This window comes from Aotus nancymaae, unplaced genomic scaffold, assembly GCF_030222135.1.
Source record: "Aotus nancymaae isolate 86718 unplaced genomic scaffold, 86718_ANA_hifiasm-v0.15.2.pri h1tg000065l, whole genome shotgun sequence".
NCBI lineage: Eukaryota > Metazoa > Chordata > Mammalia > Primates > Aotidae > Aotus > Aotus nancymaae.
The window spans coordinates 14,251,203-14,266,936 of NW_026988480.1; the positions used below are offsets into that span (position 1 = coordinate 14,251,203).

The 15,734-nt window shown below is 39.2% G+C and overlaps 1 protein-coding gene across 5 annotated transcripts in view; it reads right to left on the reverse strand.

Moving 5' to 3' along the window:
• The window catches only part of RALA (RAS like proto-oncogene A), an 80,703-nt gene that overhangs the window by 16,291 nt on the left and 48,678 nt on the right, over positions 1-15,734 (reverse strand). For all 5 annotated transcript variants that reach the window (XM_012473578.3, XM_064366751.1, XM_012473588.3 and 2 more), the window contains 2 exons: positions 4,444-4,595; positions 951-1,159 (listed from right to left, as the gene is read on the reverse strand). In XM_012473578.3, the coding sequence (XP_012329001.1) occupies positions 951-1,159; positions 4,444-4,557 (323 nt within the window). In that variant the 5' untranslated portion in view covers positions 4,558-4,595. The remainder of the gene's footprint in view (positions 1-950; positions 1,160-4,443; positions 4,596-15,734) is intronic.

The window sequence follows — 15,734 nt, forward strand, 5'->3', positions numbered from 1 at the left end:
CTCATCTATTTCATGAAGGTTTCCCAGCTTCCTTCCCCTCCCGGATCCTCTATACTAACCACTGCACATGTTTTCTACTTTGTCACTAAATTGCTTTTGTTTACATGCCTTATATATTCATCTAGGCTGTGTGAATCTTGAAAATAGAGGATATATTACATGCTTCTTTTCTGTCCTCCATAATCAAGCATATACTTAACAGAGAAATAAAAATATGCATCATTTAATTAAAGAACACTTTGGATTTATGCATGTTAGTATTTGCAAGACCACTCAAGAACTCTATGCCAAATTTCTCTTAAAGAGGAGAACCTCTTTCCCCTTCACCAAAACCAACTCCTCTAAAACCAAATGGGTGCCAGATTTGGATTAAACAATAAATATTAAAAATAATATATAACAACCTAATGTGCCCATCTATAGTGATATTATTTCTATTCAAAAATTCATTCATTCTGAAGGTTTCCATGCAATAAAAAGAAACAAAAAATTCAGTCTGCATTATCAGGGCATTTGTATTTTGAGGAGGATGGCAATGTGCCTGCTGAGCATTACATAGGTGCTGAGAAACCAGAACTAACAGAGAAAGATGTAAAACCTGGGTAAGCTCCATTATGTGCTCTAAGTATGAACTGTTATGGGAGTAGTAGTTTACACTAAAGACAAATACTTCAGTAACTCATAGACTCTGGGTAACTGAAGCTGTCACAAAATCAAGCTCTAACACAGCTGACACTGGGGATAGCCGTAAGATTATGTAAAGTATCCTAAATATCTGTGTGTACGTTAACATAGTAGAAAGAGTCATATACTGATATCAAAAAGGGAATACACACAATTAGAGATAGAGTAAAAGACTAACAAGTGAGAACCTCTGGTTGTCTACTTGCTTCTGGGGAAGAAATTGTTATACGGTATGTCACAAGCAACAACATTACTCTAGGACATACCTGAAGTCAGCTGTAGCTGCAAAAGATTCCATTTCTGTAATAGAGAAGACACAGAGGAACCCTTCCCCGCTTCGGAAGTAGTTGTCTCTAATTGCAGCGTAGTCCTCCTGCCCAGCTGTATCTAAGATATCGATCTGTACTTCCTCCCCATCCAGCACTACCTTCTTCCGATAGCTGTCTGCTTTGGTAGGCTCATAGTCCTCCACAAACTAGAAAAGATAAAAACACACCAATTTGTAAATTATTATTTTTACTTTTTAAAACTTATTTTGAAATAATCATAAATTCATGTGAAGCTGCCAAAGTAGTACAAAGAGTTCTGTATATCTTTTACCCAGTTTCCAAAACTATATTAATTTCAATTTTAATTTTAGACAATCTGTTGGTTTTCTCATTTCCAAAAAGAGAGGGCTGAATTATTACCTCTAGGTTGTTTACAACTTGAAACAGCTTTTCTTCCTTACAACACAAAACCTGCAAAAACTATTACACATATATTTTACCAAATTTATAAGAACCTTTTTTTCTATGTGACTCTAAATATAAATTTTCATGCTAGAATTGTGAAAATAACTTAAAAGTCAATATTTTGGTAAGCACTGGAAGTATCATTAAATCTTCTCTTTTTCTAAAATGAACGAAGTCAATAAAGTGATTTATACTACTCTATAGAAAGTAAAATCTTAAACTTTATGAGACTTCTTCCCAAACTTTTAAATGGTACAATTAAACAACTTTACATTCTCACTCCCGTCGTCGGCCCCATAAATTTCACTTTAATATACCTTGATAAACCAGTAGGTAGGCAGGTAGGCAGGTAGATGATAAGTATATGTATATGTATGTAGACAAGGCCTTACCATATTGCCCAGGCTAGTCTTGAATTCCTGGGCTCAAACAATCCTACTGCCTCAGCCTCCCAAAGTGTTGGGATCACAGGTGTGAACCACCATGCCTGGCCTATCTTTTGATATTGATGTTAACATGTATTCACATATACAGAGACATTTGTGGGCTTTTTATTAGCTCTTATTAATATTTTCATTATCTGATATGTTCTTATTTATCTGCTACGACTGTATCCTGTCATTAGAATTTAACCCCTCAGAGCAGGGACCTTGCATATGCATCATTGTATCTCTAAAGCCTACAACAGTGTCTGGTGCATGGTAGACACTCAATAATTATTTTAAAAATGGACACAGTGTATTTGTAACTGTAAAAGTTAAATAACATTCCACCACATTTACATGCTAATGTGCTTAGTCATTCATTAAAAGTTAGGCATGTGGGCTGGTTGTGGTGGCTCATGTAATGCCAACAGTTAGGGAGGCTGAGGTGAGTGGATCACATGAGCCCAGGAGTTCAAGACCAGATTGGGCAACATGGCAAAACCCCATGATATGGTTTGGCTCTGTGCCCTCACCCAAATCTCATGTTGAACTGTAATTCCCAACGTTGGGGGAGGGACTGGGTGGGAGGTGATTGGATCATGGGGGTGGATTACCCTCATGCTGTTCTCATGATAGTGAGTTCTCATGAGATCTGATGGTTTTTAAAGTCTGTGGCACCTCTCCCCTCACTCTCGCACTCTCTCCTGCTCCAACATGTGAGGATGTGCTTGCTTTCCCTTCACCCTCTGCCACGATTGTAAGTTTCCTGAGGTCTCCTAGTCATGCTTCCTGTTAAGCCTGCAGAACTCTTTTCAATTAAACCTCTTTTCTTTATAAACTACCCAGTCTCAGGTAGTTCTTTATAGCAGTGTTAGAACAGATGGATACATCCTGTCTCTACAAAAATATACAACAATTAGCTGGGGATAGTGGCACGTGCGTATAGTCTCAGCTACTTGGAAGGCTTGAAATGCCTCCCCTGGGAGGCAGGGGTTGCAGTGAGCTGAGACTGCACCATTGCAAGGGTGACAGAGCGAGACGTTATCTTAAAAAGAAGATTAGCCATGTGAATATTTTTACTTTTGGCTTCCTTATGGTCAAGGAGGAGACTGATTTAAGGATCAGTTTGAGAGAAGATTAGCTCTTAAATAGTACAAAAACAGAATTGAACAAATAAATCAGTAATTTCATTTAAAGTAACATTTCAATCCTCTCTCCATAAACTTTTTTTTTTTTTAAAGAGACAGGGGTCTTGATCTGTTGTCTAGGCTGCAGTGCAGTGGCACAGTCATTGCTCACTGTAACCTCCAATGCAAATGATCCTCCTGCCTCATCCTCCTAAGTAGCTAGGAAAACAGGCATGTAGCACCATGCCCAGCTAATTTTAAAAATTTTTCACAGACATAGGGTCTTACTTTATTGCCCAGCTGGTTTAAACTCCTAGCCTCAAGTGATTCTCCCACTTACGCCTTCCCTAAACTTTTTAATTTGGTCACTAACAAGCATGGCAACTGATAGATTTAAGGGTTTTATGTATGTGTGTAAAAAGAATGGTGAGACACAGGCAGTAGAAAAAGACATGGGGGGGGGGGGGGTTAGGTGCACTGGCTCACACCTGTAATTCCAGCTTTAGGAAGCCAAGGTGGGAGGACTGCTTTAGCCCAGGAGTTCAAGAACAGCCTGGGCAACAGAGCGAGACCCTGGTCTCTATTTAAAAAAATAAAAGGTGAAAAAAAAAAAAAAAAAAAGATAAAAGGACAGGGGGTGGGAAAAATCTGTAGGGATTTTTTTGTCAAAAGAGTAGGTTTAACACTTTGTTGCTCATCACAGATCACTTTTCTTGGGAAAGTTCGGTAACTTTCTGAGGTTGTTTTCACATCTGTAAAATGGGGATACCATCATCTCTCCCACATAAGATTGTCATGAGGACTAAGTTTTCTGCAGCCATAAAACCTGGTTTTTATTGGGAGGAAACAGAAGTGAGGATAAATGTTTACACTGGATTACCAACTCTTAAATCATTAAGAATTGGTAACAGTCCTCTAGGGAAAGACTATATTGCTGTATACAGGCTACACCTTAACTCAGGGATATTAAGGTCTGATATAAATTACATGAATATGAATCTATAACCTGTGTAATAACACAAATTTTCGTGACATGATCTTTACCTGTTTAATGATGAGTGTAATGCCATGCCAAACACACAATAAATAACTGATTTTTTTATCAAGGTTATTAAAAGATATTTTATATATGTTAACCTCCAGTCTCTATTAAGTTTATACCCACCACTTCTATTAATTAAAGGTAGGAATCTCTAATAAAACCTAAAAACAAATAAAGTTAGATTACTCAAAAATGGGTACTGTTTTTAGTTTAGTTTAGTTTTTAAAGCATGAGGTTTTTAAGGACCTTAAGTTTACAACTTGTTAAATCAAGTTATACACAGATGTTGGCTCTAAACACAAAAATGAAAAAAAAAAAATTATTAGTAGCTTCAAAGATTCAAAGAATCCATAAAAAATGGCACCAAAACTAAGCTAGGGAAATACTCTCTGAAAGTCTAAACTTTGATCCATTATAAAATTAGCACTTACCTCATCGTACATGAACTGTAGAGTCAGAGCTGACTTGCCCACACCACCACTGCCCACCATGATGACTTTGTGTAAGGCCAAAGAATTCTGACCCTTGGGCTTATTTGCAGCCATCTCGTGTCACAGTTTTCCCCCAAAGGATTAGGAAGAATCTAAGAAGAATGAAAGAATAAGTAATGCTCAGTACATTCTTCTTCAGAATTCCATTGTAGGAAAGAGATATGTCCTTAGAGTTCAATATACTAGTTTTCAATCTGTAGTGATTTTAAACAGAATGGCAAATGAAGTATGCTCACTGAGGGGAAGAACTATGAACCACTTATCAGAGACCATGGCAACAAAACAAGCCTATGACTCAAGGGCATTTCTCTTAAAATAGTTGGGTTTTAGTAATGAGCTATAATCAAAAGTGAAAATTTCCCAGTACAACCGCATGCTGACAATAATGGGGTATCAACTGCAATATATCCACACAGGTATGAAAGCAGGCTAAAGGATCTCTTTGTTTTCACATTAATCTATATCGGCAATAATTAAAGAGATGTTTCTTCCCTTTTTTTGAGATGGAGTCTTGCTCTGTCACCCAGGCTGGAGTGCAGTGGCAAGATCTCAGCTCACGGCAGCCTCCACCTCCCAGGTTCAAACAATTCTTGTGCCTCAGCCTCCCGAATAGTTGGGACTACAAGTGTGAACCACCATGCTTGTTTAGTTTTTGCATTTTTAGCAGAGACAGGGTTTTGCCACGTTGGTCAGGATGGTCTTGAACTCCTGGCCTCAAATGATCCGCATGCCTTGGCCTCCCAAAGTGCTGGGATTATAGGTTGAGCCACTCTGGCCAAGATGTTTCTCTTGAGTAAGAAACAAGTGATCAAAAAAAGACTGCTAATGCGTTTACTACATCATGCCTCACATTAAGGACCTCATTGAAAGGCTTACTTACTACTATTTTATAGAAGAAGACATCCCATCCCAACAACTTGGTAGTAGAATTATCAACAGAATCCAACATTGTATACCCCAACTAACAGATTACTGGAACATCTGTTTCTTGGTATGGATGGCCAATCTATCTTAAATACTTGCATCTGGCATGCCTTCACTTTTCTCAGAGCATGCATTATTTAATACATTTTTACACTCAGTGTGAAGAAGCCAGGTTCTTACAGAAGTTATAGTGGTGATGAGCACTAATGGCATTCAGTTACCTTTGGCCATGCTTACTTGGCCTTAGAAAAGATCCTCTGAGGCCACAACTAACACTCTGAATGTGTGTGGAGATCCAAGCAAGGAGACTTTTTGTTATTAGGGGGTTGAGGGGGTTGCACTCCTTGTCCTCAGCAACTCTTTGACTTGTTTCAGACACAAACAACTTTCCTAAGTTGCAGTTCCCAGAACCGTGTCCCTCCTGTTTCCCTCCCTATCTTGGGCCAATCTTTCCTAGCTCAGCTGTATCAGACCCATACTGGTCTCCTTCTGCTCTTCATTCTTCTATGCTTCTTGGCCTCTGCCATGAAGCTTCCTCTGTTTGGCATATTCTTATTCTATCTGGCTAACTCCTCTTGGTTTTTGGGTTTTAGTCTTACCTGAAACTCTCAACCTAAATTAGGTTTTACTCTGCTCTGAGCTCTCAGCCATCTGATAACTTTTCTTTCATAACCCTTATCACAAGTTGAAATTGCCTGCATATGTATTAGGTCGGTGCAAAAGTAACTGTGGTTTTGGCCATTACTTTCAATGGCAAAACCGCAATTACTTTTTGTACCAACTTAATAGTTGTTTAATATGAGTCTTCTTCTCTAGCATACCAAGAGCAGTGAGTTCAGGGCATGTCCATTTGCGTTAATAGTCTGCTTAATGTAAATAACATGACTGGCAAATCAGCCTTTTAGTACAAAAGTGTTAAATGAATGAATACACAAATGTTTGCAGTCTGACTTAACCTTGAGGAATGTGTTAGGCCAAGCTTGTCCAACCTGTGGCCCGTGGGGCACATGCTGCCCTCTGAATGCCCAACACAAATCCGTAAACTTTCTTAAAACATTATGCGATTTTTTTTTTTTTTTTAGCTCATCAGCTATCGTTAGTGTATTTAATGTGTGGCCCAAGACAATTCTTCTTCTTCCAATGTAAACAGGAAAGCCAAAAGATTGGACACCCCTGGTTTTGGGCTGTACTGGTATAAAGTAGCTCTTGCTACTAGAGGTTCAATCATAAGCAAGGGCCAGGACAATCTGCCATGGGTCTGTGCCTCACATACTGGCTGTAAAGGGCACCCAAGAGCTGGGCATGGCTTCAGGCCCCACTCAGAAATCATTCCCATATGCTTGTTTGCCCAATACAGAAAAATATTAAGAAAAACCCCCATAATCCTGCCGTCCACTTAATAACATGAACAGGCTAACATACCTCCTTGGAGACTGCTTTCAATCTACATTTAGCATAACTAAGATTATGTATACATAAATGTGATTTTTCATCCTGTTCTTACTGTATCATAAGCATTTTAGCATAAGCAGTTTGAACTGTTAAGTGTATGGCAAAAAAGTTACACTTATGGGCTAAGAGTTCAATTTAAATCAACGAACACAAATTCAGCCCTTCTTTTACCTGGGTATGAAGAACATGACTATTAGATTGTGAGTGCTTATCACTGCTCAAAAACAATGAAAATTACAGTACACTGCAGGTGACTAACTAGAAGACTGAAAGATACCAAGTCTAAGCCAGTTTATGAAGCATGCTGTTGCTGGTGTTCCTAAATAAATCAGGAAGTGACCTCTTTTTTATGATCTTTCCTTGCTGGCAGTTATAATCATGTCACAGCTAATCTATCTGTCTTATTTTTGAAACAGTACATATTACATGAACTCGGGACATTATCATATCAATTAATACTCTAAGAGTTTTGTGTATATGTGTGTGTGTGTTTGCATGTATGTGTTCAAAAGAAAACACCTAGCAGTCACTACAGCTGGGTTAAAACACTTTTCCTTCTAGAACAATTTAAAATACAATCCGTGAATCAGAAACAGAAAAGGAAGAAATTTCCAAGGACATTTTTCTAAAGTGCAAACATTTCCTAATAACTATGAGCTGCACATTCCAGACTGTTAAGAGGCTATCTAGGAAAAGAAGCTCCCGCCAAGGAAACACTACTTGACCCCCATTTTAAAAGACTTGGCACTCCACCACCTAACTCCTAAGCTCTGGTCTAGATGCTGCTTTGAATGATAAACAAGCAAAAGCCCCTGCCTATGTGGAACTTAAGACAAACACACACACAAATAAGCAAATCCCATTATTTGCTAAGTGCAATGAAAAAAATAAGGTGGTAATGGGGGAAGAGCTACTTTAACCAGATGTCTGGGATGACTCCTCTGAAGAGGTGGCATCTGAGATGAGACCTGAACGTTTTGAAGAAACCAGTCAGCTCCAAAGGGAGAGCATTCCAGACACAGGGAATAACAAGTACAAAGACCTTGGAAGTGGGTGGGAGTGGGGAGCATGGCAGGAGAATTGCTAGGGACAAGAAGAAGGCCAGAGTGGATAAAGCCTAGGGTCAGTCTGTTTCCTGTTGCTGTAACAGAATATCTGGGTAATTTATTTTTTAAAAAGAAATTTATTTCTTACAGTTCTGAAGGCTGGGAAGCCCAAGAGCATGGTAGCAGCATCTACATGGCTTCTGGTGGAACGCATCACATTGCAAGTGGGCAAGAGTTTGTTTGCCACTGGTCCCATCATGGGGGCCCTATCCTGATGACTTTATCTGATCCTAATTACCTCCCAAAGCCACACCGTCAATCAACATATGAATTTGGGGATTCATTTCCAACACATGGCCAGGTGCAGTGGCTCATGCCTGTAATCCCAGCACGTTGTAGGGCTGAGGTGGGCGGATCACTTGAGGTCAGGAGACCAGCCTGGTCAACACGGTGAAACCCCGTATCTACTAAAAACACAGAAAAATTAGCTGGGCATGGTAGCAGGCGCCTGTAGTCCCAGCTACACGGGAGGCTGAGGCAGGAGAATCGCTTGAACCCAGGAGGTGGAGGTTGCAGTGAGCCAAGATCGTGCCACTACACTCCAGCCTGGGCAACAGAGTGAGACTCTGTCTTAAAAAGAAAAAAAAATTCCAACACATGAAATCTGCAGGACACATTTAAATCACAGCACCTAGTGAATGACTGGAGAGTAACAGGAGGTAAAATTGGCAGGCAGGCAGAGGCCAAATCACAAAAGGCCTTGAAGGTCACGTAAGTGTTTGGATTTTACTAGAACTGCAATGGGAAGCCTCTGGAGTTTTTAAGCAGGCAAGATCTGTATTTTTAAAAAGATTATCCTGGTTGGTATGTAGAGAATGGACAGTAGAAGTGCCAAGAGTTGAAAGTACAAGAGGCTATCTCAGTAGTCCATGCAAGGGAGGACAGAGGCTTGGGCTACAGGAGCAGTAGCAGTAATGGTATTACTAGTTCCAGTATAACTACTAATACCATCTATACTAGGGACAACGAACATTTACTGACCACTCATTAAATGCGAGGCACTGTTCTGAGCACTTTGCACATACTAATTCAGCTGAGTACTACATTTCAGATATTTACAATTCTAGGAGGTATATACTATTTTAACTTCATGTAACAGATGAGGAATCTGGGTCACAGATGTCGACTTGCTCAAGACTGAGCCAGAATTTAAACGGAGTCAGCCTGGCTCTCCTAACCACTATGTTATTTGGGATACATTTTGGAGAAACACTTGATAGGGCTTCCTCATTGACTGGATGGGAGAAAATAAAACTAACCTTTAAGTCTTTGTCCCAAATATCTGAATGTTAGGCACCACTACCTAAGATGGAGAAGGACTAAGAAGGAATGGGTCTGGGAAAGAAATCCCAAGCTCTGCTTGCAAATTGTCTAGACATTTTCAACTAGAGTTGAAAGGAAAAACTCAATGTTCTAGTCTGGAGTTCAGGTATGAGGGTAGAGATGGAAAAAAAAATTGAATGGCAGTTCACAGATGATATTTAAAGTCACAAAACTGAATGAGCTTCCTTAGGGATAAGATGAAGACGGATATGAGAAAGCAGCAGAGGAAAGAGTCCTGAAACAACTCAACAGGCTAGTTCAGCAGGAGGAAATCTGGTGATCATAGTCACCGAAGCTGGCTGGCTTAAATCCTGCTGACACTGAGATGAGATATAATAAGAGACAAAAAGAGAACTAATTCTGTACAAGATGGAGGTTGTTGGTAACCTTGGGAAGAGTCATTTCACCAACTGAGATAAGAACGGGGTGGGTGGTGCATGCCTGTAAACCCTGCCACTTGGGAGGCTAAGGCATGAGAATCGCTTGAACCTGGGAGGTAGAGGTTGCAGTGAGCCAAGATACAAGATTGCACCACTGCACTTCAGCCTGAGCAACAGAGCATTACTTCGTCTCAAAAATAAAAATAAAAAGGAATAGGGTGGGTTTGGGTTGAGGAAAACAGAAGGTACAGAAATGGATTTTTACTCTTAACATGAGTGGAGAAATGTAATCATAATGGGAAGGTGTTGTCAGGAAAAGCGTCTTTTGTTTGGTTGCTTTTTAAATATTATTAAGGGATGTTTGCAAGACAATCATCCAAGAGAGGCAGGAATTAATGATCTGGAAGACAGGGTGAACTCTAGGAGCAAAGTTCTGGAGTGGACCAGAAGAACTGGGACCAGGAACAAAACAGGAGCAGGGACAGAAGCAGGGACATCTCTTCCTTTGTAATGGAAGGTGAGGCAAGCAAAGAATAGGGGTATAGGTGCCAGCTACAGATAGATTTATTTCTTTGACTATATCTATATTTCTTCAATGAAATATGACCACAGATAATTTTGTGAGGGAGTCGGGAATTCAAAAGCAAGCCTGTCGAGATAGATCAATAGAACAGAATATACAAAACTAGATTCAAATACATACCGTAGTGTAGTGTGCAATAAAAGGTGGCACTTCAAATAGGGGGTAGGGGGAGATGGAGAATAGTTCAACAGATTGTTTGGACAACAGAGTGTTTGGACAATTGTTGAGCCAACTGGAAAAAAATAAAAGTTGGTTCTATTCTCCTCATACCAATATAAAGCCTAAATGGATCAAAGATTTAAGTGACAAAATGAAATCACAAAGACACAAGGAAAAAAATATGAAAGAATTGTTTGATAATCTTTTTTTTTTTTTTTTTTTTGTGACAGTCTTGCTCTGTCACCCAGGCTGGAGTGCAGTGGCATGATCTCGGCTCACTGCAAACTCTGCTTCCCGGGTTCAAGCGATTCTCCTGCCTTAGCCTCCTGAGTAGCTAGGATTACAAGGCACCTGCCATGATGCCCAGCTAATAATTTTTATATTTTTAGTAGAGATGGGGTTTCACTATGTTGACCAGGCTGATCTCAAACTCCTGACCTCAAGTGTGCTGCCTGCCTCAGCCTCCTTTAAATGTTGGAATTATAGGTGTGAGCCACAGCACTTAGCCTGTTTCATAATCTTACAGTGGGGAAGGTCTAAAGTATTACATAAAACCCAAGTCATAAGTTTGACAAATTTGACTACTCAAAAGGGCCGGGCGTGGTAGGCGAGGTTGGTGGATCACGAGGTCAGGAGTTCAAGACCAGCCTGTCCAACAGAGTGAAACACCATCTCTACTAAAAATATAAAAATTAGCTGGGCATGGTGGCATGTGTCTGTAGTACCAGCTAAACAGGCGGCTGAGGCAGGAGAATCATATGAAACCGGGAGATGGAGGTTGTAGTGAGCCGAGATCATGCCACTGCACTCCAGCCTGGGCAAAAGAGCGAGACTCCATCTCAAAAGAAAAAAAAATTCTGCATGGCAAAGTCTTCTAGAAGCAAAGTAAAAAGATAAAACTGTGGAAAACATTTGCAATTCATTTTACAGATAAGAGATGATTTCCCTATACAAAAAGTGACAACCCACTTCTCACTACTGCACTTGACTAGTCTTCTAAAAAGTTACTATAAATTAAAAACTGTAGGGAAAAAAAAATTAAAAACTGTAGGAAATTGGGCAAAAAAAATGAATAGTCACAGAAAAGGATATACAAATGACTCTTAAATATACTGACCTCACTGATGAGATAAATACAAATAAAACTATATTGGGATCACAATGTTTTATCCATCAAATTGATAACTGTATGTTTGCAAGGGCTAGCAAACCAGAGTCCCCTTGACTTGTTTTTGTATGGCCTGTAAGTTAAGAATGGTTTTTATGTTTTTGAAGGGTTGTAAATAAAATTAAACCAAACAAACAAACAAAAAAAATGCAGCAGAGAATGTGGCTTGCAAGCCTAAAATATTTACTGTGGGCCCTTTACAAAAAATTTTTGTCTATCCCTGATGTAGAGAAATAGACATATTCAATGATTGCTGGTGGAACTGAAAATCTGATACATGGAATAACATGTAACCACAAAAAATGGGGAAGGGCTTTACGAATTGAAATAGAAGGAACTCTAACACAGCGTTAAAGTAGAAAAGAAAAGAAAAAGGTGTAGAACAACATATCCCATAAACATGAAAACAAAAAAAGGAATATTCAGGATTTGCCTGCTTATATATTTGGAAGAATATTTTTAAAAAATGGTAACACAAGGTTGTCTGTGAAAATGAAAACTAAGTCACTATAGAGGTGACAGAGTATACCATTTTGTATATTTGATTTTTGTATCATATAAATGCATAACTTATTTAAAAAATATAATTAAAACTAGTCATAAAATAAACCAATAAAGCCCTTTTATTTACTGTACTCAGCAAAACTGCAATTAACTATGTTCTCAGTACCTTATATAAACTAGAAATTGGAGGTCTGAGCTTGAATTTTAATTAAAATATGACTTATCCACATGTACACACTTTTGTGTTTTTCCCCTTCAAATGAACAGGGATACTTGAATTTCAAACTGTGTAATTTATCTGGCTCCTCAATCATTTTCTGTCTCTTACTGTTCAACTTTATAAAGTGATGTCCGAGAATAATACCATAGAATCTATTTGGGGTGATGGGTAGGCTTCAAGTTTTCAAGCTCACTGTTTTTCTCTGCTTCATCCAGAAACTAGACACCTACACCATGCTCATATGAGCTACTTGAGTTATTTCCTTTCTTCTTTATTTCATTTTTCCTTCTCTCCAAAAATACACCGAGTGCCTATCTTATTACGTAAGGCACTGTGCTAGGTGCTGGGCTATGGAATGGAACTCCACAGGCCTACGTTCCTGCCCTTGTATGTTCAGTTAACAGGTCCCACACTGCATTAGTTTCTTGTTGCTGCTGCAGAAAATTACCACAAAATTAGTAGCTTAAAGCAACATATATTTATTCTCTTACAGTACTGGATCCCAGAAGTCCAAAATGAATCTTAAAGGGCTAAAATGAAGATGTCAACAGGGCTGGTTCCTTGAGGGGGCTACAGGAAAGAATATGTTCCTTGCTTCTTTTGCTTCTAGAGCCTGGGGCATTCCTTGGCCCCTGGTCGCATGACAGAAGCATCACTCTGCTTCTGTGGCAATACTGCCTTCTCTACCGTAGTCAAACTGAAACCTCCTTCTACTTCCCTTTTATAGGACACTTGTGATATGTTTAGGGCCCACCCAGATGATCCAGAATAATTTCCTCACCTCAAAATCCTTAATTATGCTGGCAAAATTCCTTTTTGCCCACATAGGGCAACATTCACAGGTTCTAGGAGTTAAGACATGGATATTTCGTGGGGCCATTACTCAGTCTAGTGCTTATCACCCACAGGAAAGTGGGTCAAAAAGCTTCGGACCACACATCTCCAATCCAGACTCTAAGCTCTCTATTTTAAACTTTAAAAATTTTTCTAAAAAACAATCAATCCAGTTTTTTCAATACTTACTAAGGAATACTCTACCAAGTAAGGTGTCAAATACCCCATGCCCATCAAAACAAAAACCCCAATAATCTATGTATTTCCAGAGTTCATTATCTTCTTTAGATTTTCAATAGAGAAGCTCATTATAGGATAAGCATAGCTAATCCAAAAATCCAAAGTGTGAAATGCTCCCAAATCCAACACTTTTTGAGTGATGGCATGACTCTCAAAGGAAATGCTCATACGAACAATTGGGATTTTTGGATTAGGGACGCTGAACAGGTAAGTATAAGAAAAACCAAAATCTCAAACACTTCTGATCCCAAGCATTTCAGATAAAGAGTATACAACCTCTTTTAGGCTTCAGTCTAATAAAAATATTTCCTGGTAAGAGCTGTGAGAGAATGCTTTTTAGTAAAGAGATTCAGTGAAGCATTTCCCTTGCCTCCAATTTGAATGGTGCACTACAGGCTTATGATCACTAAAGTTCTGTTCCTACCAAATCATTACAAATCACAAGTACGTAAAGGCCTATCAGTGAATGGAAAGTATTTCATATAAACAACTCACACATGATACTCCCTATCTGCATTAAGAATATTTGCTCAATTAAAAAAACATAGGTAGTATAAAATTAACAATTTGAGAAGAGGTAGAATATACATGCCCAAGAAAAGAAGATACACAGTTTTTGTTATTTTTATTTCCCAGACATAGTCTCACTCTTTTGCCCAGGCTAGAGTGCAATGGTACCATCACAGCTCACTGCAGCCTTGACCTGCTGGGCTTAAGCGATCCTCCCACCTCAGCCACTTGAGTAACTAGGACTACAGGTATGTGCCACCACTCTCAGCTAAGTTTTAAAATTTTTTGTAGAGACAGGGTCTGTGTTGCCCAGGCTGGTCTTGAACATCTGGGTTCAAGCGATCCTCCCACCTAGGCCTCCGTGTTAGGAAAGGCTGAGCCACTGCACCAGGCCCACAAGTGTATTTTCCTAACTGACTGAAGAACAAGTATCATCAATACAGGTTGAGCACCTCTAACCTGAAAGTCTGAAATGCTCCAAAATCTGAAACTTTTTGAGCACTGATATGATATTACAAGTAGAAAATTCCACACCTGACCTCATGTGATCTCATGTGGGTTGTAGTCAAAACACAAGTGCACGATACAGTTTATTCAGCATCCCCAAGACCTTCCTAATCCTCTTCGGCTAAAATGTATCTTTTCTGCACATGCCCAGATTCTCCCATGCAAGCATTCCCACAAAGGGTAGTAAAATGGTTCCATGTATACAAACTTTGTTTCACACACATAATTATTAAAAATTGGCTCACGCCTGTAATCCCAGCACTTTGGGAGACCGAGGTAGACAGATCACCTGAGGTCAGGAGTTCAGCCTGGTCAAAATGGCGAAACCCCATCTCTTCTGAAAATACAAAAAAACTAGTGGAGTGTGTTAGTGTGCACCTGTAATCCCAGCTATGCAGGAGGCTGAGGCAGGAGAATTGCTTGAACCCAGGAGGCGGAGGTTGCAGTGAGCTGAGATCACACCACCGTACTCCAGCCTGGGCAACAAGAGAGGGAGACTTTGTCTAAAAAAAAAAAAAAAAAAAAAAAGGATAAAATTACCTTCAGGCTATGTATATAAAGTGTGTATGAAACATAAATGAATTTCGGGTTTAGACTTGGGTCCTATCCCCAAGATCTCTCAATACGCATTTGCAAATATTCCAAAATCCAAAAAAATCCTGAAACATTTCTGGTCCCAAGCATTTAGGATAAAGGATACTCAATCTGTACTGTTTAATGTTTCAGAGGACAGAGAAAGCTTCCAAATTCTTTTTAGCAAGCTAGCCTAACAGTGATGCAAAGTACTGACAAAAATAGAATAAAGACAAAATAGAATGATTGGACTATCACATGAATATGGGGTAAAAATTCTAAGTAAAACATGGTAACAGACAGAATCTAGCACATTAAAAGAATAAACCAAAGCGACCAGGTGTGATTCAAACCAGGTACAAGAATGGCTTAGAATTTTAGTAAGTCATAATTTCTGATATTAATAGGTTAAAAAAATCATATGAGTATTTCTATAAGTTCTAAAATAATATTTGATAAAATTGCTCACAAAAAAGTAGAAACAGATTAGTGTTTACTTAATTACACAGAAACTGGCTGTCTTAAAACCCAAACTAGGCCCAGTGCAGCAGCTCTAACCTGTAATCCCAGTGCTTTAGGAGGCTGAAGTGAGAGAGAGGATGGCTTGAGCTCAAGAGTTCAAGGTTACAGTGAGATATGATTTTACCACTGCATTTCAGCCTGGGCAACAGAGAGGTACCGTCTTTTTTTTTTTTTAACAATGCATGCCTGTAGCCCCAGGTAATTAGTTCCAAGCTAATTTTCTCTG